At 41.5% G+C, this 27,336-nt stretch overlaps 1 protein-coding gene across 4 annotated transcripts in view; it reads left to right on the top strand.

The window, feature by feature from the left end:
* Positions 1 to 27,336, top strand: part of ITGA7 (integrin subunit alpha 7) — an 82,809-nt gene that overhangs the window by 14,541 nt on the left and 40,932 nt on the right. For 2 of the 4 annotated variants that reach the window (XM_070740432.1, XM_070740431.1), the window contains exons 2-4: positions 20,337 to 20,464; positions 22,502 to 22,581; positions 24,773 to 25,028. In XM_070740432.1, coding sequence (XP_070596533.1) covers positions 20,337 to 20,464; positions 22,502 to 22,581; positions 24,773 to 25,028 — 464 coding nt within the window. Of the gene's footprint in view, positions 1 to 20,336; positions 20,465 to 22,501; positions 22,604 to 24,772; positions 25,029 to 27,019; positions 27,143 to 27,336 lie in introns of those variants that run through there. The other 2 variants (XM_070740430.1, XM_070740433.1) reach the window with 2 other exon arrangements.

Here is a 27,336-nt window from a genome sequence, read left to right as displayed (position 1 = left end):
GCAGAGGAAAAGGAACTTGCCAGCTGCTTCTATAAGGACGTCTCAATATTATTATTATTATTATTATTATTATTATTATTATTATTATTATTTATTGGATTTGTATGCCGCCCCTCTCCGCAGACTTGGGGCGGCTAACAACAATGATAAAAAACAAAATTTTTACAATCCAATTTAATAAACAACTAAAAACCCTTATTATAAAAACCAAACATACACACAAACATACCTTCTTGGAACACTGTTGCTTCCTTTTAGGCTTCTTCTGGACTTCTTACCTGGATCAGTGGGGTCACCCTGCCCTCCAAGCTTCTGCCTGTTAGCTTTCTTCTCACTCTGGGGTTGGAGTACTGATATCAAGTCTTCGGAGAGGGGCGGCATACAAATCTAAAAATAATAATAATAATAATAATAATAATAATAATAATAATAATAATAATAATAATAATCAAATAGGGGCTTTTGAATTTTCCATTCCTGCAAGAATTCTGTCCTTACTACAGCAGCTTGGTGGGTGGGGAAACCAAGGGTTCGTTGTGTAGGTGTTCATGTGTGCATTTCAGTTATATGGATAGGACAACAACCGTTACATAATTCTTCCCTGCTGTATCTGCTCCCCACCTTCCTGCCCATCCCAAGACATTCCCCGCATTCTTCATCCTGGAATGGGTCTGTAGAGACTTCAAATAAAGGGTTGAAGATGAAACCGGAACTTGGCATAAATAAATAATTTCTCCTAAGACCTACTAATGTCATTTGGCGGGACCCAGGGGAAGAGCCTTCTCTGTGGCGGCCCCGGCCCTCTGGAACCAACTCTCCCCAGAGATCAGAATTGCCCCCACCCTCCTTGCCTTTCGTAAACTTCTCAAAACCCACCTCTGCCATCAGGCATGGGGGAATTGAAATATCTTCCCCAGGCCTATATAATTTATGTATGGTTTGTTGTGTGCATGTTTTTTAAATTATGGGTTTTTAACTTCGTATTATTAGATTCGTATTGTACATTGTTTCTATCACTGCTGTGAGCCGCCCCGAGTCTATGGAGAGGGGTGGCATACAAATTTAATAAACAAACAAACAAGCAAGCAAACAAACAAACACACACACACACACACTCTGCAGAGGGCTCCAATGGACCTTGGAGATTGGAACAGTGCTCCTACTCTGTCGTGTCTCGTACCAGACCGTTCAGCTGTTCATAAAAAATGCTTTTTTTTCTGCATGATCGGCTTCACTTATACTATGAACTCTCCTCTGATTCTCTGGCCTATAATAGTCCCTTGAATACACAAACCAGTACAAATGCTCCCTTGCCCTTTTATCTGACGCTGTGGCCTATCTGGAGGAGTACATGTGACTGAGCGCCATCTCTGGTGTGCTTAATGGAATGATATCTGTAGGGCTTCTGTCATACTTTTGGGTCAGAAGCAAGAGAGATGTGCTGGGAAATAAGCATATACAGTGGTACCTCTACTTAAGAACGCCTCTGCTTAAGAACTTTTCTAGATAAGAACCGGGTGTTCAAGATTTTTCTGCCTCTACTTAAGAACCATTTTCTACATAAGAACCCGAGCCCGGAAAAATTTCCCAGGAAATTTGAGAGCGGCATGAAGGCCCGGCCAGTTTCCTGCCATTCTTCCTGGGTTTCTCTCTCTGGCGCAGTGTATGGGGGGCGCATGCTCCTCCTCGCTGCCTCATAGTCCGTCCTCCTCCTCTTCTTCCTCCTCCTCCTCCCACCCAAATTCCGAGCTTTTATTTCTTTCCTAATGGGTTTGCACGCATTATTTGCTTTTACATTGATTCCTATGGGAAAAATTGCTTCTACTTAAGAATGTTTCTACTTAAGAACCTGGTCACGGAGCGAATTAAGTTCTTAAGTAGAGGTACTACTATATCTCCCTATTCAGGGATTAAACCAGTGGTGGGCTGCAGCTGGTTCAGGCCAGTTTGGGCGAACCGGTAGTTCTGACGATAAGCTGGCCCCATCCACCCGCTCCTGCGCTATTCTGTCCTATACAGTATTTCCTTCTTTCTGGCTCAGCTGATTCATGCGGCATAGAAAATTTCCGCAGCTCAGCTGTTCTACTTATCGGAGCTGCCTTAGAAAGTAGGCAGATGAGCTTAACATTTGTGTATTTTCAACACTGCATGCAAGCGCGTTAGGTGCATGGCACACACATGCGATCACCAAACTCGTTGTTAAACTGGTTGCAGCCCGCCATTGGATTAAACCATGCTGCCTCCTTACACAAAACAGTGCTTTCCAATTCTATCTCGTTTGTCCACTGGGAAGCTATTGAGCCAGTGAAGCTGGAGCTGAGCAAAGAAGTACTCAAAATTCTTATCGTGTCTCTGGTTATTTTGGATTGTCCTTGTGCTTGTTGTCCCAGGCAGTTATTTGTGGCAGAGGCTCCTGTATTCTGTCTTGTTCACTCGTTTGTGACCTTTTGGAGAAGGACAGCACTTTTTTTATAGAGTTGCTAATAGAATTAGGCAAACCTCAAAGCAGGATGGTGGGGTTCAATTATTTGGCGGGGGTGCGTGTCTTGACAGAAGAGACCTTCTGTTTTGGTATGTGAAATAAGAAATCCGAAGGGTAATTCTGCACTTTAAATCATGCCCTGTAATAATGTGCTGCTTTTCACGATATTATCATCTGTCTACTGTCCGGCTGTCAAACATCCTGAGTATCATTACCGTGATACCTTGTCTTACAAACTTAATTGGTTCCGGGAATAGGTTCTTAAGGTGAAAAGTTTGTAAGACGAAACAATGTTTCCCAAAGGAATCAATAGAAAAGCGATTAATGCGTGCAAGCCCAAAATTCACCCCTTTTGCCAGCCGAAGCGCCCGTTTTTGCGCTGCTGGGATTCCCCCGAGTCTCCCCTCGCCGGGAAACCCCACCTCCGGACTTCTGTGTTTTTGCGATGCTGCAGGGGAATCCCAGCATCGCAAAAATGAGCGCTTCACTGGCAATGGAAGTCCGGAGGTGGGGTTTCCCAGTGAAGGGAGCACCAGTGAAATCGCAGCATCGCAAAAACACCAAAGTCCTTGAAACCCCACCTCTGGACCTCTGTGTTTTTGCGATGCTGCGATTTCACTGAGGCTCCCCTCACTGGAAAACCCCACCTCCGGACTTCCGTTGCCAGCCAAGCGCTTGTTTTTGCGATGCTGGGATTCCCCTGCTGGGATTCCCCTGCAGCATCACAAAAACACAGAAGTCCGGAGGTGGGGTTTCCCAGCGAGGCGAGTCTCAGTGAAATCAGTGCAAAAACGGGTGCTTTGCTGGCAACAGAAGTCCGGAGGTGGGGCATCCCAGTGGCGGCGGTGGGTTTGTAAGGTGAAAATAGTTTGTAAGAAGAGGCAAAAAAATCTTAAACCCCGGGTTTGTATCTCAAAAAGTTTGTATGATGAGGAGTTTGTAAGACGAGGTATCAGTGTACTATAATTAACTACTAATATTTTCCACAATGGACAACAAATAATAGGGTTGATTTCTTTCAGAAGTGGAAGAATAATATATATGATCTCAATGTTAATTATTTCATGTGAATTTTTTTCTGGAAGGAAAAAAAGAATCCAGATGTGGGAACTCTGAGATAGATAAAAGTATCCGGAGTATCTGGTGTGGATCTTGGATGCGCTCTTCCCTTGGAGGGGAGAAATCTTATTCAGTGCTTCCGTCATGGCCACTTCGTGCCCCTGCCTTGGCCAGTCACTGATGATACTCAGAGGAACATGCACACATATACACAATCTTGCATGAATATTTCTGGCCCTCCTCCTTTTTTGGACATGCTGGGTGCTGAGTTATTTTGAGTGAATTCCTGTTTATTTTTATCATCTCTCTCTCCCCCTCTTTCCACCCGCCCCCTCTTTCTTCCACTCCCCCGCATGGCTTAGCCTTCCTGCTGCTAACTATCCTCTTCCCTAAAGTCTGATCTGTAGTATGAGGATGAAGTAGGAATTCCTTGCAGAAAATGCTTCAAGAACTCCAGGATTGGCTGGAGGTAAGGATACCCTTCTCCAACCAATCAGGAAAAGTAAAACACCCACAGCTCAAGCAGTCATAAAAGGCAATAAAGACAATGAAGGACAAAGAAACAGTGTAACCCATGTAGTAGTATAGCTGTAGTACCGTGTTTCCCCGAAAATAAGACGTACCCCGAAAGTAAGGCATGTCAGAGGTTTTGCAGAATTTGTTAATACAGTGGTACCTCGAGATACGAGTTTAATTCGTTCCGGACCTGGGCTCTTAAGTCGAGCAGCTCTTATCTCGAACGACTTTTCCCCATAGGAATTAATGTAAATAATTTTAATTGGTTCCAGCCCTCAAAAAACTCACAAAGTTAGTCTAAATTATGCAGAAAGACATGTTTTTAATGAAGAAATGTACATGTACATATAAATGAATAATGAAGTTTCTTTCACTTAACTTGTAAACTTTCTTAAACTTTTAAATTTACATATGTTCAACTTCTCTGCCACCCAATCCTGTAGGACAGAGGTCCCCAACCCTTTTTGCACCAGGGACTGGCTTTAAGCGATCAAGAGAGGAATGGGTGAATGAATGGCCGGAGGGTGGGAAGGAAGGAAGGAAAGAGGGAAGGGACAGGAACAGAGGAAGGAAGCAAGGAAACTTATGAAAGGGGAGAGTAAGAGAGGAATGAGTGAAGGGAGGGAGGGAAGAAGGTGGGAAGGAGAAAGAAAAGAAGAAATAGAGGAAGGGAAGGTAAAAGAGAGAAAGAAAAAGAGCAAGAAAGAAAGAAAGAAAGGGGGAAGGGACAGGAACAGAGGAAGGAAGCAAGGAAACTTATGAAAGGGGAGAGTAAGAGAGGAATGAGTGAAGGGAGGGAGGGAGGGAAGAAGGTGGGAAGGAGAAAGAAAAGAAGAAATAGAGGAAGGGAAGGTAAAAGAGAGAAAGAAAAAGAGCAAGAAAGAAAGCTGCAAGCACCCCCCCGAGCCCCCCAGGCCGGCTGCAACCTTTTAAAACACGCGCGCCGCTTCGCAGCTGTCTCCTGAAGCCGAACGCGGAAGTTAGCGTTTGGCTTCAGGAGACAGCTCCTTGGCGCTTGTATCTCGAATTTGGGCTTGTAAGTAGAACAAAAATATCTCTCCCCTCCCAGCTCTTATCTCGAGTTGCTCTTAAGTAGAGCAGCTCTTATGTCGGGGTTCCACTGTATAAGGCACCCCCCGAAAATAAGGCGTAGTGGTGGAAAAACATACGGTACCGTAATATGCTTCCTTTCTTCCTCCCCCCTCCCTCCTCCCTGCCTGGTTTTACTTAACCCCAAAACTGAGCTGCTTGGTGGCTCACAGGACCTCTGCCGCCGCAGATCTTACCACCGTGTCTTCTGTTGGCCGCCGTGGGGGAAGGAGGTACAATCTGGGCAGCAGCAGCCAAGGCTCAGCCCCCTCAATGGACCCGTCTTTTTTTGGCGCCGGCGCTGCTTGGAGAGGAGCCCTCGGTGGCCATGGGCGTGCCTCCGGATCCGGAGGCAGAAGACAGCCCGATGATGGGCGGCTACCTGCCTGCAGCAGCAAAGGGGGTCAACGGTTTGGGCTGGTCAGCATCGGGAGCTGCTCCTCCGATGCCACCACCGATTTCGCTGCCGGCGGGCCTCTCAGCTGTCTGGCAGCCCACGTGTCTTCTGTCGGAAGCGGCGGCGCAGCCTTCCTTTGCAGCCTTCCTTTGGATGTTCTTTCAATTACCGGTACTCTGCAGTTTTGAGTTTTCTTGGTGGTTCCATTCAAGTACTAATTACTAATAGTACTAATAGTACTAATGACCCTGCTCAGTCTCTTTTAGATCACCCAAAGATCACCCAAAGCCTGCTAGCTGCTGCCTCCTGCAATCATGCTTTCAAAATACCTATTTATTAATTCTATTTATCCAGCCTTGCCCTTGACATGCATTTTTCTTCTGCCATTTGACCTCTACACCTTGCCATGCATTTCTGAGTGGAAGGCATATTTTTGGGATGCCTTGCTGTCTCTAACTCTGTTTCCATGAGCGAGCAGAGAAGAATTCAGGATAGCCATTGTAGGTACAGGAGAGAATCCTTTAGAAAGTATGAGGTTTGCTTGCATGGCATTGCCAGCTAATGGTTATTGACTATCCTTTGTTAACATTATTAATAGTCAGATAAGAATGCTTGATCTTTCCCGCGCAGGACCGTCTGGGGCTTAACACACAGCATTTAATGTCCTTGAGAACTCTGCCAAATCCAGATTGGGAATTGGAGCAGAGAGAAAAATTGACATCAGATTTCCAATTTGATGTTAGAAAATCATTTGAGAGTGATAGCTGGAGGTGGCTGAAACTAGAGATGCAGTGGGAAAGGAGACGAGAACTTTCCCTAGTAGCTACTGGAGTCCTCAAGACAAATGAGAGGATAGAAGCTTTTATAATTTCCAAGAAAAGAAGGCAAAAAACAAAGAAAAAAGGGAGGGAAGAGGAAGGCAGGCAGGCAGGAAGGAAGGAAGGAAGAATGCAGAGGAAAGTAACAAAGATGATTAGGGGGCTGGAGACTATAACATACAAAGAATGATTGTAGGAATTGGGAATGTCTAAACCAGGCATGTCAAACTTGTGGCCTGCAGTCCAGATGTATCGTATGCTGGCCCGGCCTCACCCATTTTAGCAAAGGAGGGAAAAGTTCATTTGTTTGTTTGTTTGTTTATTTGTCTGTCTGTCTATTGATTTGATTTGATTTGATTTGATTTGATTTGATTATTTGATTTGATTTGATTTGATTTGTATGCCGCCTCTCTCCAAAGACTTCTATACATTATATGACAATGCCATGACGCTGCAAGTTTGACAACCATGGCCTAGAGCAGAGGTGTCAAACTCAAGGCCCGGGGACAAGATCTGACCTGTGGGGTGCTTAGATCTGACCCATGGTGCTGCCCTGGAAACAGCGAAGGACTGGCCAGCAATGCCTCTGTCACCAGAAACAGAGCTCGAGAAGGCTGTTGTGGTTGAAGCAGGGCCCGGTGGGGCATGCGCGGCCCATCCAAGCTCAATTTTTGCTGTTAGAGCTCTCAGGCCACCATAGCCTCCCCTGACATGAGTGGCATCAAGCTGGCTGTGCCCACTCCTGCCCCCAAGGTCAAAACACAACCCTGATGTGGCTCTCAATGAAATCGAGTTTGACACACCTGGTCTAAACTAGTGAACAGAAGGCCGAGAGGCAACATGATAGAAGTGTTCCAATATTTGAGGGGCTGACACAAAGAAAAGGGGGTCAACTTATTTTCCAAAGTAGTTGAAGGCAGGACCAGAAGCAATGGATGGAAACTAATCAAGGAGAGAAGCAACCTACAAGTGAACCAGGCCATGCAAACAAGAGATGACTCATCTGCGGGATGAAGGTAGCATGCACAACTAGGCCCCCTCCAGTCCACAGAAAAACATCTCTCCACATAACTGGTCCCTGATGTCCAAAATGTTGGCGGCCACTGCTGTGAAGAATTTCTAGGAAAGCTAACTCCATCTCCTCTCTGGTGGACAGAAAGGTGCACCTTGTAAATCAGCGGTGCTTTCTTCCAAATAAATTGCTGATGGTAGAAGTAATTGTGCAAAGTTGCTTTTTAGAATAGGGCATATGGTTGGGTGTGATTTATACTTCTGTTTCTTCTTGTAACTGTATCATATTAACACTGCTCTGAATCAGTTTTAATCCTCTTTGGAGAAGACAATAAAACCCCATAAACAATCTACTGCAATCTGGTCCCCTCTAGGAGTGTTGTTTTGTTTTGTTTTGTTTATTTCATTTCATTTCAATTCATTTTTTTAATTTTTTTTAATTTTTTATTATTTTATTTTATTTTATTTTATTTTATTTTATTTTATTTTATTTTATTTTATTTTATTTTATTTTATTTTATTTTATTTTATTTTATTTTATTTTATTTTATTTTATTTTATTTTATTTTATTTTATTTTATTTTATTTTATTTTATTTTATTTTATTTTATTTTATTTTATTTTATTTTATTTTATTTTATTTTATTTTATTTTATTTTATTTTATTTTATTTTATTTTATTTTATTTTATTTTATTTTATTTTATTTTATTTTATTTTATTTTATTTTATTTTATTTTATTTTATTTTATTTCATTTCATTTTATTTTATTTTATTTTATTTCTTTTGTCAAGTACTTATTAGTGGTATGCAAAGATATAATAATATTTATATACATGGACTGACTGCTATGGCTGTGTCCCTGCAGCCGCTGGGATGCGGTTCTCCATGATGCAGCTGCGGGGCTTTCCCTACCCTCCGGGGCAGTGGCTATCTGCCCCGAGGGATCCAGGAGACCCCCTGTTCTGAGTCGAGCCCTCCAGGCTCAGACAAAGCGCAAATGCGCGCCCTGTAGCAGGGAAAAAGTGCCCCGAAGACAGAGCGATTTCTTCGCCCACCCGGCGCGGTCGAGCATCACCCGGAAGTACATGATACTAATAAGAGAGAAACGTTACGACAGGGGACGGAAGGCACGCTGGTGCACTTATTCCATGCCCCCTCTTAGGAATCGGGAGAGGTCAACAGTGGATAGTCTAAGGGTAAAGTTTTGGGGGTTAGGTGATGATACTACAGAGACTGGTAGTGAGTTCCATACATCAACTACTCGGTTACTAAAGTCGTATTTCAATTTAGAGTGGTTTACTTTAAGTTTGTATCTGTTATGTGCTCATGTGCTGTTGTGTATGAATAACATTTGGATGGTATCAAATGGGAGAAATCTATGCTTAAACAGCCCTGAATAGGAAAATTGTATTTAAGATTTATTTATACTGTTCTGCAGTCGTTCCCTGAAATGTAAGCTCCCCCTGTCGTTAAAGCCATTCTTTCCTCAACATAGCACACACAGAGAGACTCTGACAGAACCAGGAGAAGTTTCCCCTCTATCTCATTTTCCTTCTCACCGAGGAAGAAAGAGACTCAGGCAAAGCAGGTGCCATCCAGCATGTTCCCTGATTACAAGTTTGAAGTTTGTAAAAAGTGTACAAGTTTGTAAAAAGTGTACAAGTTTGAAGTTTTAAAAAGTATACATGGTTGTAAAAATTATTCTGCTACACTGGTATTTTATTAAACAATACAATACTATACCATTTGGTTCAGAATCCTTTTTCCCTTGTTTTCTCCCTCTAAAATCTAGGTGCGTCTTATACACTGGTGTGTCTTATACGGTATGTTATGCTGAGAGACCCAAGGCAGAGCTGTTCAGCTGGCCTTGGTGGAGAAGATAGGTGTTAGAAACAGCAACATGTCCTATTAAACTGGCAAAGATGACTCTCCATATGCTCTTCCACAAAACAGTAGGTGAGATCTGTGGTGAGACTCCAATGACATCACAAGGTAGCCTGGAATCCACTCCAATTGACTTGGAGGGATTGAATCTGAGCCTTTGGTGAAACCTAATCTGTCCCTCTGTCAGGGGTTTTTTTTTGGACGAAAGCCATTTTTAGATGGTCTAATGACATAGTTTTAGCTTTAAAGGAAACTCAAGCCCACTTCTGCTTCCTCCCAATCTATGAAGACTCTACTACATTGGGGATGTTTTGGATTCCACCGATAAGCCTTTCTTAAGTACTCAGTAGTTCAGATGTAAGCTTTTGCAGATGGCCTTTGCTGAGGAGAATTTGTGGAAACATTTTACACCTCTCTGCTTTTTTTTTTCCTGCAAGAAAATATTGAATTGGGGAATTTGTTGAGCTTGTCGTGTCAGTGCTATGCGATAAGCTTCATCAAGAAACTAACTCTGTAGGAAGACCTACTTATACTTGATTGAGATAGGGTATAGTAACAGAATCTTTTAAGTCTGCTTGTTTTACCTTTCCTCCCTATTGTACTTTACCAAATCCACACTTCATTGTTTATCTAAACAGAAAATGATGACTAAAGGCAAAAAAAGAGCAGTAGATCCAGGGAACTACAGACCTATCAGCCTGACCTCAATACCAGGGAAGATTCTGGAAAGATAAGCAACAAATCAGTAAACATCTCAAAGTAAACAAATTAATAACCAAAAGCCAACATGGGTTTGTCAAAAACAGATCATGCCAGACTAATCTTATTGCATTCTTTGACAAAATGACAAAATTAATGGACCAGAGAAATACTGTTGATATAATTTACTTGGACTTCAATAAGGCATTTGATAAAGTAGATCATAACCTACTATTAAATAAAGTAGAAAAATGTGGGCTAGAAAGCAATACCATAAGATGCATTCATAACAGGCTGACCAATCACACTCAATGTGTAATCCTCAATGGAACTGCATCTACATGGAGGGAAGTATGCAGTATAGTACCCCATGGCACTGTTTTAGGTCCAGTACTCTTCAACATCTTCATCAATGTCTTGGACGAGGGGATAGATGGGGAACTCATAACATTTGCAGATAACACCAAGTTGGCAGGAATAGCCAACTCTCCAGAAGATAGGCTTAAGATAAAAGAAGAATCTTGACAGACTTGAACATTGGGTGCTATCTAACATGATAATATTCAATAGTGAAAAAAGTAATGTTCTACATTTAGGCAAGAAAAACAAAATGCACAGGTACAATATATATGGTACCTTGCTCAACAGTACTAACTGTGAGAGGGATCTTGGGGTCCTAGTGGACAATCACATAAATATGAGCCAGTACTGTGCAGCAGCTGCCAAAAAAGCCAAAACAATTCTAGGCTGCATAAACAGTGGGATAGACTCAAGCTCACATGAAGTGTTAATACCACTTTACAATGCCTTGGTAAGGTCACACTTGGAATACTCCACCCTATTTTGGTTGCTACAAAGTAAAGATGTTGAGACTCTAGAAAGAGTGTAGAGAAGAGCAACAAACATGATTAGGGGACTGAAGACTAAAACATAGGAAGAACGGTTGCAGGAACTGGGTATGTCTACTTTAATGAAAAGAACGACTAGTGGGGACATGATAGCAGTATTCCATATCTCAGGGATTGCCACAAAGAAGAGGGAGTCAAGCTATTCTTCAAAGTACCTGAGGGTAGAACAAGAAGCAATGGGTGGAAACTAAACAAGGTTAGAAGCAACTTAGAACTAAGGAGAAATTTCCTGTCAGCGAGAACAATTAATCAGTGGAACAACTTGCTTCCAGAAGTTGTGAATGCTCCAACTTGGGAAGTTTTAACCCTGCTGTTCTGTTTAAAAAAAGTTACAAATCTTCTGTTCCCGGGTCACCCTGACCCGGACCGAAAACTCTTCATTTGCAGTGCTTATGTTTGGTCAATTTGAATACTTTTTTCACTTGGAAAGTAGTCTGAACATTTCTGCACACAATGATATGAAAATTGAACTGAAGAAATTAATCCTTATTAGTTTATTTTGCACATAAATATGCCTCCACCCCATTTTTGTGAATTTTTTTTAGGTTTATTGATAATTATGCCTGCAAAATACATTCTATTTTACTAAAGTTGGTGTGGGATTGGTAGCTTGAACATTTCTGAACATAATGATATGAAAATTGAACTGGAAAAATTGATGCATATTGGTTTATTTTGTTGATGAAATGCACGCCCCCCATTTTTTAAAAATAGTCTTCACTTTATGGATAGTTTTGCTAGCAAAATACATTCTATTTTACTAAAGTTGGTGTGGGATTGGTAGCTTGAACATTTCTGAACATAATGATATGAAAATTGAACTGGAAAAATTGATGCATATTGGTTTATTTTGCACATAAATGTATGCCTCCCCCCATGTTCAATTATTTCAATTTATATAAAAATTATGCTGTTAATTTCAAACTTACATACTTTTTTTTAGTAAAATGGATTTGTTTCATAAAATTAGTTCTCTGGCTACAATGTGGTTGATTTTCAAAAGGATATTCCAAATATTTCTAGCCAAATATGTATAAAAAGTGACAATAATGGCACACAGCAAGGCCGAGGGGGGTGGGTGGCCCTTTTGTGGCAAAAATAAACCAATAAGAACCATTTTTCCAGTTCATTTATATTTTTCTTATATTCATAAATGTTCAATTTAGTATATCAAACCTTTTGGGGGGAAATTCCTTGGGGATTTGTAGCCTTAAAAAATAGAAATTGACACAAAATTCAGAAAGGATGGGGGGAGGGGCTTTTTGATCAAAATAAAAATATAAGTCTCAATTTTTCCAGTTCAATTTTCATATCATTATGTTCATAAATGTTCAAACTAGTTTTCCAGTTGAAAAAGTTTTCAAAAAGACCAAATTCAAGTACCTAAAAAAAAATCATTTTGGTCCGGGTCTATATGACCCGAACAGACTAAACGTGACTTTTTTTTTGCCCAGAAAAAAAAATTTCCCCCACCCCCACAAATATTTTTTTGATGATCAGCATTGTTAAATTGAGTAAATGAATGCCTAAGATTTTAAAGAATATTTCGGATTTGGAGCATAAAAAAATAAAAAGTGAAAATGGTTGCAAGCAGCTGGGGGGGGGGAGGCCTTATTTCTGATGTTAAAAAACCAGTAAGAATCATTTTTTTCAGTTCCTTTATATTTTTCTTATATTCAGAAATGTTCAAGCTACCAATCCCACACCAACTTCAGTAAAATAGAATGCATTTTGCAAGCAAAACTATCCATAAATTGAAAAAACCTTCACAAAAACGGGGGGGCTGCATTATATCAGCAAAATAAACCAATAAGATTTACTTTTTTCATTTCAATTTTCATATCATTGTGTGCAGAAATGTTCAGACTACTTTCCAAGTGAAAAAAGCTTTCAAAAAGACCAAACATAAGCACTGCAAATGAAGAGTTTTCGGTCCGGGTCAGGGTGACCCGGGAACAGAAGATTTTTAACTTTTTTTGCCCAGCAAAAACTAAGCCCCCCAGCCCCCCAAAAAAATTCTCATAGAGAGAACCCCTGAAATGATGAATAGTCATGAAATTTCAAGTTTCAGATATGCAGGGGAAAATTTTTACAGGGACTCAAACTTGGCTTCGGGTCAAATAGACCCGAACAGAACAGCAGTTAAAGAAGAGGTTGGACAACTATTTGTCTGAAGTGGTGTAGGGTTTGCTGCCCAAGCAAGGGGTTGTACTAGAAGACGTCTAAGGTCCCTTCCAACCCTGTTATTCTATTCTAAGAAACAGAGAAAGCACCTAATGGGAAATCAGCTTGTCAGAGTCTATGAAGAGGGGAGAATATATTTTATGTGTTTGTCTGTCTGTCTGTCTGTCTGTCTATATATATTTCTATGCCTCCCAACTCCCTAGGCCCTAGGGACTCAGGGTGGCTCACAACAAAAACGAACAAAGCATTTCAATTTAAAATGATTGCAGCCATCCATACATTAATGGTCTGACCTCACTAGTCATCCCCCTGAGGTCAGTGGCCCCAGGCCTATTGGAAAATCCAGGTCTTTGCGGCTTTCCGGAAGGCCAATAAAATGAAGAAATTGGCATCAAGACACTTTCCATTAAATTATTATAACTTCATTGTCATGACTTCTAGCAATTTCCTCTATTCCAGGAAATCAGTATTTTAGCTAAACATTTGTTTTTGTTTCCCTTTGGTTAATTGTCTGAAAGGAATTTAATACTGGATATTTCCGTATCTTTGAAATTCCTCATCTTGCATTGAGTTTTCCTGAAGGTGTGACTTGCTGCTTTTATCTCTTGGTTTGATGTGGTTTCAATTAAGCAAACAGTTTGATATCATGTGAGAAAATTAAGCCACTTTTCAACCTGTTCTTTGAGTGTTATTCTTAACTGGCCATCCAGATTTAAGAGTGTTCTTGCAGCACATGACAATTCTTGATTGTCTCAATAGTGCAGAGGTCTTCAAACTTGGCAACTTTAAGAATTGTGGACTTCAACTCCCAGAATTCTCCAGTCAGCATAGCTTCAAAACTTCCCTGGCTTGGGTGGATTTTTATTAAATGGGAATTTTAATTATGGGACTGTATCTAACTGGGGGTTGCTTATTATTTATCCCCTGATGCAATTGCTTTGTATACCCCGATGGTAGCAATCCCTGCAAATATAACCTGTGCAAAAAAAGTTAATTGTACATCTTCAAGTTAAAAAAAACTAATTGTCTTCGCATTAACTCACCTAATTTAAATTGCACTGTATTTGAGGAGATTTCCTTTAATTTTGCCTCTGTGTGGCTACCGCAAGGATGGTTGGTTGGTTATCATCTATCTATCTATCTATCTATCTATCTATCTATCTATCTATCTATCTATCTATCTATCTATCGGGCTTATATGCTGCCCTTCTCTGAGGACTCAGGGTAGCTCACAAAATATATACAAAAAACAGTTCAGAAATCCAATATTTAAAACAACCTAAAGCCCCCAAATTTAAAATCATTCAGCCCTATTCATTCACCCCACAGTCATATTAAAGGCTGGGGCTAGATGTTAAAGTTCGGTGGTCCCAGACCTTCCGGCAAAGGTAAATTTTCAAATCCTTCCAGAAGCCTTTTACATGTGGTCAAGAAACTTTTAATTATATCCCTGCTAATATTAGTGAAGCACAGTGTTTCCTCAGCCGGCTGATTCCTGTTTTGCTTTTCAAACAACAAATTCACTTGAGCAGTTCTCAGTGTCGGGTCACGCTGGATAGCACTTGTGACTCAGAAGCAGCCTTACTTAATAAAGCGGAATACAGTGGTACTTCTACTTACAAACTCCTCTACCTATGAACTTTTCGAGATACGAACCGTGTGTTCAAGATTTTTTTGCCTCTACTCACGAACCATTTTCTACTTATGAACCCTTGCTTCTCTCTTAGCTGCTGCTGCTGCTGTGAGCAGGGGCCAAAACGGAGGAGGAGCTCTCTGCAGCTGCCCCATTTTGCTGCCACTTTTCCCTCTTGCCCTCCACTTCCTCTGCTCCCCGCAACCGCCCCATCCCGCTGCCAAAGTTCCCCCTCGTCTACCGCTTCCTTCGCCCCATTCCGCTGCCAAAATCACCCCTCCAAACACTTCTTTCGCTGCCCCAAATCGCTTCCAAAACCACCCCTCCAAACGCTTCCTTTGCTGCAGGAAGCGATTTGGGGCAGCGAAGGAAGCGTCTGGAGGGATAGTTTTGGAAGCAATTTTGGGCAGATGCTTCCTTCGCTGCTCATCCCCACTTGTTTGCCTTCATTAGGTCCTCCATTCCGCACTTCTCCTCGCTGCCTTTTTCCACTCCATTTGCCTGTTTCCACTCAGTTTGCCTTCGCTTCATCCACCTGCTGCTTTTTTTTTTAAGCCTTAAAATTTTGGATTTTCCTAATGGGTTTGCACACATTATTTGCTTTTACATTGATTCCTATGGGAAAAATTGCTTCTACTTACGAACGTTTCTACTCAAGAACCTGGTCACGGAACGTAAGTAGAAGTACCACGGGATATAGTGCTGGTGGCTGTGTCTATAGTGGGTATGCCAGTACTTGCCGCTCGTGCAATTTAGCAAAAACAATTAATGCCATTTCTTTAGGCATTTCAGTAATTAACCATGAGCTGCAAGATTTGAGAAAGGCTATTTTATAAAATTGTGCTGCTATTGCTTTTGCTTCAACATTTAAGTTGTGAAAGTCTTGATGGACTGCTTTTCAGATGAGTCATGAACTATCCAGCACCAGCTCAATATTTTAAACAATTTGGCCTCTGATTTGAAAATTGATACTTTAGGATCTTGGTGGGAAAGCATTTGGGCTCAGTTACCCACAGGCTTATTGGGAAATGTCCTACGGTTTTTAGTCATTATATGTGTTATTTTGATTGGTGGGTGTTGCTTTGTTCAGTGTCCTTTTCCAACATATGTATCACAGCTTTTTGCCCTAAATCCTCTCCTATGTTGCCTCAGAGTCAAGTTTAATGCCCTATATAAGCAATTATATAGGGCATTAAATTTTGGCAGGTACTCATGCCACATTTTCTCCAATTAAGATACCCATATTTCTATTTTCCAAACTATGGTTTTGAAATGCCCAGAAAGTTACAATGATGGGCTTCTTGAATGTAACTGATATGAGCAATAACCAGTGAAGGGCTACCAAATTTTTTACTACCACACTGTTGGCGTGGCTTATACATCAGATTCCCATTCATTTTATTGTAGCGACAATCAGTCTTTTCCCCCCTCCTGCAATGATTTTCTATTTCATCCGGTGACCTCCAGTCTAATTAAATGAATCCATATAAATGTCCATATGCTGGGCCTTCTTCTGTCCACTGTTCCTCAATTGTGAATGGCTAATTCAGCCAGCAGCACAAGAGAGAGACAGACACGGAGACAGAGAGAGAGAAGAGGATTCTGTGGGTTTGCGCTTTTTGCAGAGAACAAATTTGAGATGTTTCTGAGATTTGTGGGCACTTCTGTTTGGTACGTGCATAATTGTGCAGGCAAAGCTACAGCTGGTTTTATTGTTTCTCCTCTTGGGACTTCTGCAAAACTGCTGCAGTTCTAGAGATATCTGCATACTCTCTAAAACGTGCATGAAATAAAGACAAGAGAAATTTTGTTTCATGTCTCAAAACCCAACCACCTCCTCTATTCCTATATCACTTGCTGCTGAGCCATAGTGACTCTTATGAATATTTTACCTGCAGGGTCAAATGCAAAGGCTCCAGCCAAGCACAGTCAACTGGCATCCTCCATGACAATTGTCCAAAATGACATTGCAACCAACCAGGGTTAGGGGGAAAAGAAAGACAAAGCCTAAAATTGACAACATTTGTGATAGTTTCATTTCCAGTCTTGCAACCCATTTTAAGTGATGTGCTTTGCCTTTCCTGAGAAAATTTGGCAAGAGGAAACGAAACTAGCTTTGAGCAAACAAAACCAAAGTACCACGGATTAGAACGAATGTGCTGGTTTAGTGTCAAGCTGTCCGAATTACCCACTCACTAGGGAACTGACTTATCTGTGAAGCAACAGCTGCAGCATTGCCAGTGTCTTGGTAAAAGAAGGGCTGTGTCCATTTTCAGTTCTTCCCACTTGCTGGAAAGGAGACTGGGAAGCTATCATCTTCACTCAGGGTGGGGGCTCAGGGATGGTTACACATCTGCAGTGGGCCAAGCAGGTTGAACCTCACTGTAGAAAGAGATTAGTCACCTAAACCTAATTTTTGTGTGCCAAAAAAGGGAGCAAAAACGTAGAAGAGAATGGAAAGACAATGAAGCTGTTGTTCTTCAAGATTTTGACTTCGTTTCTGCAGTGGACCAGGGGGATTAAACCTCCAGCAACCATGGTATTTGGATGACCCAGCTGGGATTTAGGCTAATAATTTACTCATGCCTCTGTCCTGCAGCATTCTGATTTTCTCCTTTTCTCATTTAAGGGTGACACACGAACAGGAATAAGGGTAGCTTATCCATATTTCATTGAATGGCTTCCTCCACACAACATGATAAATCACAAATAAACCTGTCGTGTCATTATGCCTTAACACAGATGTGTGAACTCAGCCGGTGACAACAAATACCATATTTTTTGGAGTATAAGACGCATCTTTTTCCTCCCTAAAAGAGGCTGAAAATTCAAGTGCATCTTATACTCTGAATAGAGCTTTTTTTGAAGCTTTTTCCCCCCAACCCTAACTAGGTGCTAACGATCTTCTCAGCTCTTACCTTGCAGGCTCTTTCATTGTTTCTCTCTGCAAAGAATGTTTTCCAAGCCCTAAATCTTAGCATAGTTTTTTTCAATGCTCTAACTTGCAAATAAGTTTCTTTCCAGCCCTAACCAGGTGCTAATGATATTCCAAGCTCTTTACCGGCTTGCAAGGTCTTTCATTGCTATTCTCCCCAAATAAGGTTTTTTTAAATCCCTAACCAGGGGATAAAATAATGTGCTGAAATTGACCAGACTAAAGATGCTAGCCAGATAAATATCTGTTAAGCAGATTCTTTTCCCTATTTTCCTCTCCAAAAACTAAGATGCATCTTCTACTCCGGTGCGTCTTATACTCTGAAAAATACGGTAAATAGCACTAATGTGAAACATAATAGTTTGGAAAAAGAAAAGGATTCTGCGAACATGATTCAGCGTGGGGACTCTTGGTGGGTGAAATTTTGTCTTGGGAATTGGTAGACCACAAGCAGAAATACAGCTGTTTTGGTTAGGAATGCAAGCATGAAATGGGTTGTGGGCTGTTCCAAGTGACATCATGCCCCTCATTAGGAATCCTGTGGTTGTGGAGGGAAAGGACAGCTGTGATGGAGATACAGGAACAGGTGACATGTGGTCAAGGGCTGAAGTGGGCCCTGCATCTGCTGGAGGCAAAAGGGCATGAATATCTCCCCACCAGCTGTTCACTGCCTCCTTCTCCTCCCTCCCCCTTATATGTGCTCCTGACAAAAATGCCTAGGATAGAATTTATTCTCTCTTTAACTAATTGATCTTTTCAGAAGCACATTAATGTCAGAAGGGGGAATGCTCAAGGTCGCAGTGGCTTGGTGTGAAGGGGAAAGGAGAAGAGCAGCTTTTGCCAGCTCAGCAAAAATCTGGCTCCCAAGTGTGCTGCTTAGCCTTCCTTGTTTCCCTCTCTCACATCTTTAGATCCATCACAATAACGATTTCAGTTCCCTCTTCCTGGAAAGGGAAAGGTAATTGTTGGCATGGTTGCCAAAAGAAAGGAATTTTCATGCATATGTTCTGGGAGTGTGTTGAAGTTCAGAAATTTGGGAAGGAAGTGCAGAACAAAATAAATAAAATGCTTAATATTAACTGGATAATTGCAAAAGAAATAGCGATATTAATTAAACAAAGAGAACTAAGAGATTTTAAAGAAATAAAAGCTGCAGCACTGGAAAGCGCTCAAGCGGTAGTGGTATTGGGTTGGAAAGAGTCTATAAAATGGACATTACAGAACTGGTACTGGTACATGGTGGATCACATTCATTTTGAAATCATAGAAACATAGAAACATAGAAGTCTGACGGCAGAAAAAGACCTCATGGTTCATCTAGTCTGCCCTTACACTATTTTCTGTATTTTATCTTAGGATGGATATATGTTTATCCCAGGCATGTTTAAATTAAGCTACTGTGGATTTATCAACTACGTCTGCTAGAAGTTTGTTCCAAGGATCTACTACTCTTTCAGTAAAATAATATTTTCTCATGTTGCTTTTGATCTTTCCCCCAACTAACTTCAGATTGTGTCCCCTTGTTCTTGTGTTCACTTTCCTATTAAAAACACTTCCCTCCTGGACCTTATTTAACCCTTTAATATATTTAAATGTTTCGATCATGTCCCCCCTTTTCCTTCTGTTCTCTAGACTATACAGATTGAGTTCATTAAGTCTTTCCTGATATGTTTTATGCTTAAGACCTTCCATCATTCTTGTAGCCCGTCTTTGGACCCGTTCAATTTTGTCAATATCTTTTTGTAGGTGAGGTCTCCAGAACTGAACACAGTATTCCAAATGTGGTCTCACCAGCATTCTATATAGCGGGATCATAATCTCCCTCTTCCTTATTTCCCTTCCTTATTTCTCATGGAAATAAGATTAAACAACTTTGATGAAAATAAACTGGAGAAGCTGATGGCACGATGGAATAAGGTGAAAGGTTATATGCTGAGTAGAATCTGTGACGAAAATGTGAAAAATAAACTCCAATCACTCTTTTAATAATAACAAATGCAAAGTAGAGTTAAGGAAATAATATATATATAAAAACTAGTAAATATTTGAAACCCCCGCAATTGGTGGTGGTGGTGGTGGGATTGTCAGTCGGGTGATGGGCACATGAACTGTGCACTGTTTTATGTTTGTTTTATGTAACCTTATGTGCAAAACCAATTAAAAAATATATTTTTAAAAAGTTCCCTCTTCCGGTACTCATTCATTTTTTTAAAAAACCCATAATTCAATCTTTCCCTTATTTTCTTTCCTAACCTGCAGATCTTTCGCTTTCTTTTAGTTCTGATGCCCCATTTTCTCTTTTTATCCGATGCTTCTTTTTGCATTAATCTGTTTCCATTATACAGTACGTTTCCCCCCCCTAAAAACTAAAAAAAAACCCAACACTTTCGTTTGTTTATACAACTGACAATCTGCTTTTCATTATTAAAAATAATCCAGTGCAGTAGAATACGAGATGCCAAAAACGAAACCGTGAAGAAGATACTTGGCGAAATTACAAGAGGTTTAAGAATCCATTTTATGAGGCAGCAGCAATGCAAAGGACCGAAGTGCCAGCCCATATTCAACAAAAGGCTTGGCTAAAGAACCAGATGCTTCACCTGGCCGGCCACAGCTGTCCAGATGCAGAGCACTCAGTAAAAAGTTCACCTGTTCTCTCATCTTTGCCCCTTCCCATCTTCTTTCAGCCCCTCTAACTTTCTCCTCCATTTCTTTCAGGCTGTTGGTGGGAGCGCCCCAGGCTACTGCTTTGCCCGATCAAAAGGCCCAAAGAACGGGTGGCTTGTATGCCTGTCCTTTGACCTACGAAACTAAGGACTGCGAGCGCGTGCCCATTGATGAGGGAGGTATGGAACAGCATTATTTATTTACTTATTTACTTATTTACTTATTTACTTATTTACTTATTTACTTATTTACTTATTTACTTACTTACTTACTTACTTACTTATTTACTTATTTACTTATTTACTTATTTACTTACTTACTCATTCATTCATTCATTCATTCATTCATTCATTCATTCATTCATTCATTCATTCATTCATTTATATGGTGCCCTTCTCCAAGGACTCAGGGTGGCTAACAGCATATAATATAACAATACAGTACAATGGCAAATCTAATTAAATTTAAAATTACAATCTAAAAATCCAGTATTTAAAAACAATCATGCCAATCATACATCATATCTCATTTCGTTGGCCAGGGGGCTAAGACTTAATTGCCCCAGGCCTGGCGACATAAGTGAGTCTTAAGACTCTTACGGAAGGCGAGGAGGGTGGGGGCAGTGTGAATCTCCAGGGGGAGTTGATTCCAGAGAGCAGGGCCCACCACAGAGAAGGCTCTTCCCCTAGGTCCTGCCAAGTGACATTGTCTGGCTGACCGGACCTGGAGAAGGTCCACTCTGTGGGACCTAATCGGTCGCTGAGACTCATACAGCAGAAGGCGGCCCCATAAGTAATCTGGCCCAAGGCCACTAATTCCTCCTTCCGCATAGCAACCTTCTTTCTCTAATTTGGATCAGGCTTAAACTGGAGTCAGTTGTCTGGGATGAGTATTGGACAACTTGCCATGTACTAACTCGCAGCCATATCACCATGGCCAACTTTCTGCAGGGCAACTTGCCACAGGAGAACTTGCTGTGGAGCAATACAGGATCAAAAGCTTTTATCAAAACGATAAAAGCAGGACCTCGTCATCGTGATACAAATTCCACCCTTTTTGTCATGTCAGTCATGTGTAAAAGCCCTATGAAGCGGTATATAAGTCTAAATGCTATTGCTATTAATTTGATCCTAAGGATATATATTTTTTATTTTATTTATTTATTCTTTGTCCAATATACAATACATATGGAAGAGAATAGACATTAAGTAATATATATAACGATAGAAAGTAAAAAAGAAGAGAAGTAGATGGGAGGGAGAGAATATATATGATATAAGAGATAGGGAGAGAATATATATGAGATATGAGATAAGAAAAGACAATTGGACAGGGGACGATAGGCACATCAGTGCACTGATATACGCCCCTTACTGGCCTCTTAGGAACCTGGAGAGGTCAATCGTGGAGAGATATCCTCATATCTCTCTAACTGTGGGACCTCTTCCAGATTTAAGATAGTGCTTTTCATTGATGATGTAGTCAGGAGGAAACCGGTCTAATCCTATTGGCTGCTCAAGATAGCCCTCTTTGGTCATTGGAAACTGCCCTCCTTGGCCATTTTGGCAATTAATCCCACGAATCCCAGCGACCGGTTAGGTCCCACAGAGTTGGCCTTCTCCGGGTCCCGTCGACTAAACAATGTCGTCTGGCGGGACCCAGGGGAAGAGCCTTCTCTGTGGTGGCTCTGACCCTCTGGAACCAGCTCCCCCCCCCCCAGAGATTAGGATTGCCCCCACCCTCCTTGTCTTTCGGAAACTCCTTAAAACCCACCTCTGCCGTCAGGGAGGGGGGGAATTGAAACATCTCCCCCTTGCCCATGTAGTTTCTGTGTATGATTCGACTGTGTGCTTGTTTTTTATATATTGGGGTTCTTTTGGATTTTTTAACTTAAAACTGTAATTTAGATTGCTAAATATTAGATTTGTTACTATGTATTGTTTACCATTGTTGTGAGCCGCCCTGAGTCTATGGAAAGGGGCGGCATATAAATCCAATAAATCTAATCTAATCTAATCTAATTAAACTGTCATGGGTTTTCTGCCAGCTCAGAGATTAAAAAAGCATTTTAACACCACTATCTGTCTGTGCCTTAGCCACACTTGTATTTGTTGCAACTTGTTGTAAAGCAAAGATCAAGTCCTTTGTGCCCTAGTAATAAAGGGTTAAATAATCTTCCTTCCTTAATATCTCTCCATTTCTTCCCCACTTTGCAGTTGACCTGAAGAAGGAGAGCAAGGAGAACCAGTGGCTGGGTGTTACCGTCAACAGCCAAGGCCCCGGAGGAAAGATTGTGGTCAGTGGCCATGAATGGATGGGTGGGTGGTCATTCTGTTTAACCTCTTTGGTTCTGGCCAAGTAACCTAACAGGGTCCAGCCTGGTGTAGCTAAATTTCATAAATCTAAGTTTATGAGGAGGTAGCATGCTCAGCTATGAGGAAAGAGATTTGTGGAGCCAGTACAGGTAAGTCATATGGATTGGGGGAAATGGAGAAACCCATAGATTTCAAATGGGTTGTGATGGTGAAGAGTGAAGTTGGGAAGATAAAATTAGAAAGAAAGCTTTTTTTTGCTGTGTTCACAGAGGTAAAATTGTACTTGGTATCCTGGGTGAAGGAAGCTCCTTTCACACTGTTGTTGAATAAAATCATGTAAACATATTCTAACATTGTGTCCTCGCTACAGAAAAGTTGTATAGCTGAAACTAGAGTGCACAGGGAAGATTAAAGAAACCTACCTAGCATTTGGTAGCATTCGCACAACTCAAGTGGTGTAATATAAAGATATGTTGTCTTCCTAGAAATCCTTGAAAATAACTTAATACATGCTAAGAAAACACTTTCTCAGCCTAAATCTGTCCAGATATTTTCCCAGAAAACCAAGCTAACTTTCTGGACCTAAGATTTCCACATACTACATTGACATTATGCTTGGAAAGCTAGACTATAAGTACTGTATCTGGTTGATTTCTAAAAAGTAGAGCAGGGTTGGTCTGTTATTATTTGAAAGGGGATATTAGGAAAAAACAGATAGAAGTTTTTAAAAATACAAGATGACAATTGTAAAACACGTCTAGCTTGTCATCAGGAAAAAAAAATCCATATCCATAAAGTTATAGATAAGCCAAGCTCGATTCAAAAGAAATTACTACTCATTTGAAATAACTACCCATGTGAACATTTCCTGTGAGGAGGACAGTTTAGATTAATAATAATAATAATAATAATAATAATAATAATAATAATAATAATAATAACAACAACAATAATAATAATAATAATAATAATAATAATAATAATTTATTAGATTTGTATGCCGCCCCTCTCTGAAGACTGTGCTGACAATAATTCTTGGTTATTAGGTGGCTATTGAAATTTTGGGATGGCTACTCTTTTGGACTTCACTGGTAAACAGGGCCTGACTTACAGACTTCAGCTTTCAACTCTATCAATTAATTGGAGGAGCACATTTTTCAAGTATAGCTCTAACTTATCTGCCACAGTCCTAAGAAGACGTTGGCTTGTGGCATAACTCCTATTCATAGCTCGAAGTATTAACTTCCAGGAAAGAATACACATCATTTTTATTCATGTTTAAGTCCATACACAAAGTGACAAATTTGTCACGTATTTCACTAGCGATGTCCATGAAGTGGGTCTGAATATAGAGTACACATCACTCTAGTCAAGATATGTGGGCTAAGGTGTATGTGATATGTGGGCTTCCTGAGCAATTGTAGGAAAAGAAAATGCAGTTTTCCAGTGGTTAAAGCTCTTCCCCCATTGCTTAGGCAGTACAAAAGAGGGGCTTATGGGCTGAACCTCACTCCTAGCTTGAAATGTTACATTCCAGGGAAGTCCGTGAATTCTCCTAATGCCTTCTACAACGAATGTATGTGCAGGGTGTCTAGAGCAGTGATGGCGAACCTTTTTTTCCTCAGGTGCTGAAAGAATGTGGGTGCATGCTCTCGCACATGCGTGAATGCCCACACCCATAATTCAATGCCTGGGGAGGGCAAAAACAGCTTCTCCCACCCCCTGGAGGCCCTCTATAGGCCGGAAACAGCCTATTTCCCAACTTCTGGTGGGCCCAGTAGGCTCATGTTTCACCCTCCCCAAACTCCAAAGGTTTCCCTGGAGCAGGGGAAGGGTAAAAACGCTCTCCCCCATCCCCCATGAGGCTCTCTGGAAGCCAAAAATGCAACGGCTCATGTGCCAGCAGATATGCCTCCATGTGCCACCTATGGCACCCGTGCCATAAGTTCGCCATCCCTTGTCTAGAGCAGTGTTTCCCAACCTTGGCAACTTGAAGATATCTGGACTTCAACTCCCAGAATTCCCCAGCCAGCATTCGCTGGCTAGGGAATTCTGGGAGTTGAAGTCCAAATATCTTCAAGCTGCCAAGGTTGGGAAACACTGGTCTACAGTGTCCACACATATTTTCTAACTCTCTCTGCCCTGTCTCTTTTCTCCTCCCATGAATCCCAGACCTGCGCCCACTTATATGAAGCACGCAACCGTGTGAACGAATCTCTGGAGACGAGGCACGTGATTGGCCGCTGTTATGTACTCAGCGAAGGACTGCAAGTGGCCGATGAACTGGATGGTGGCGAGTGGAAATTCTGTCAAGGGCGCGAACAGGGGCACGAACGGTTTGGTTACTGCCAGCAGGGAATAGCCACGGGCTTCACGAAAGATAGGCATTACATCCTCTTTGGGGCACCTGGCACATACAACTGGAAAGGTAAGTCTTTGCTTTCAACAAAGAATATTGTTAAGTCAGGTAGTCCCGACCCTCATCTTGGCAAGCAGCTCAATCATACGGTACCCCCCCCCCATTTGAAGATATTGCAGATATTTTCCCCGAAACAAATACGATGCTGTGGGTACCATTCACACCCTCATCAATTGGTACCCAAATATGGGAATTTGTCCTCCTAAGTGATTTATAGAAAGCCAGCGGGGATGGGCGGTTTCTGTATTTTCTATACTGAATGGCACTGGATGGGTGTATTTCCTAACCCAGTGTTTCCCAACCTTGGCAACTTGAAGATATTTGGACTTCAATTCCCAGAATTCCCCAGCCAGCGGATGCTGGCTGGGGAATTCTGGGAGTTGAAGTCCAATTATCTTCAAGTTGCCAAGGTTGGGAAACACTGTCCTAACCCTCCAATCCTACAGGGATTTTGTGGAGGGTTTTCAAATCTAATGCATTGCTTCTGAATAATCTGACACTCACTCACCCACCCACCCACCCAACATGACCATTACTGGCAGGACTATTCTGCTGTGCCAGAAAGAAAAGATAGAACCTCTGTGGTGCAGTGGTTAGAGTCCAGTTCTGCAAGCTACTTCTGCTGATCACCAACATGCCAGCAATTTGGCATATCAAATCTCAGTAGGCTCAATTCAATTCAATTTATTAGATTTGTATGCCGCCCCTCTCCGTAGACTCGGGGCGGCATACAAATTAAGGTTGACTCAACCTACCATCCTTCCAAGGTTGGTAAAATGAGGATGCAGATTGTTGGGGCAATATACTTACTCTCTGTAAACCGCTTAGAGAGGGCTGTAAAGCACTGTGAAGCGGTATATAAGTTTAAATGCTATTGTTGTTGTTAGATCGTGGGCACAATCATCACAGCACAGCACAACATATTATTATTATTATTATTATTATTATTATTATTATTATTATTATTATCATCATTATTATTATTTATTAGATTTGTATGCCACCCCTCTCCATAGACTCAGAGTGGCTTACATCAATGATAAAAACAATATATAATGACAAATCTAATAGTTAGAATCTAAAATAACAATAATACATTTTAAAAGTCTAAAAAACAAGAAACCCCAATATATAAAAAACATACTTACAGTCATATCATACACAGAAAACTACATAGGCAGGGGGAGATGTTTCAGTTCCCCCACGCTTGACGACAGAGGTGGGGCCAATTCTAATCTCTGGAGGGAGCTGATTCCAGAGGGTCGGAGCCGCCACAGAGAAGGCTCTTCCTCTGGGTCCTGCCAAACAACATTGTTTAGTTGACAGGACCCGGAGGAGACCAACTCTGTGGGACCTAACCAGTCACTGGGATTCGTGCGGCAGAAGGCGGTCTCGTAGATACCCTGGTCCGGTGCCATGAAGGGCTTTATAGGTGATGACCAACACTTTGAATTGTGACCGGAAACTGATCAGCAACCAATGCAGACTGCGGAGTGTTGGAGTAACATGGGCATATTTGGGGAAGCCCATGATTGCTCTCGCAGCTGCATTCTGCACGAAGTTTCCGAACACTCTTCAAAGGTAGCCCCATGTAGAGAGCGTTACAGTAGTCGAACCTCGAGGTGATGAGGGCATGAGTGACTGTGAGCAGTGAGTCCTGGTCCAAATATAGCTGCTGCAAAGACAAGCTAAGTCCCAGGATCTTTCATGGAACCAATGGGCTTGTGACAAGCAATTCTGGGGCTTAGTGTCCCTAGGAAATGTTCATTGTGTCTTCTGCTCTTTGCTCCCAGCATTATTCTAGGGGGCACCCTAATTTTAAGCCTTTGCCCAGATCCTCCCTGTAGATTTGATAACAAGCTGTTGCCTCTCCTGTGGTCACCCTCACAGAAGGGTGAATCTGAGCAACATCTTTGCTTTCTTACTATCCTGCAAGACTGGACGCTTTCTCCAATGCCTCCCTCACTCTGCCCATTATTAACAGGTGTTTGGTTTGGCAGGGACCATACGGGCAGAGCTGAGTGTCTTGGATTTCAATCGCTACGACGATGGGCCGTATGAAGCCGGGGGAGAAAAGGACCAGGATCCCTCGCTCATCCCCTTGCCAGCTCACAGCTACCTCGGTACGGGGCTGTGCCCAGCAGGCCAAACACTACAGAGCAATCAGACAGGCCATCACAGGGCAGGGTACTGCAGGGTAGGAAGCAAAAATTCACCTGGGGAGAACTAAAGACTGGCCAATAACCATCATAAACTCTGTCTTGATTGGGAGAGTAAATTTCAATTGTAAAATTTTTTAATTAATTAATTTAAATTA

Source organism: Erythrolamprus reginae, chromosome 2, assembly GCF_031021105.1.
Source record: "Erythrolamprus reginae isolate rEryReg1 chromosome 2, rEryReg1.hap1, whole genome shotgun sequence".
Classification (NCBI taxonomy): Eukaryota; Metazoa; Chordata; class Lepidosauria; order Squamata; family Dipsadidae; genus Erythrolamprus; species Erythrolamprus reginae.
This window is presented reverse-complemented; position numbering and strand designations above follow the sequence as displayed.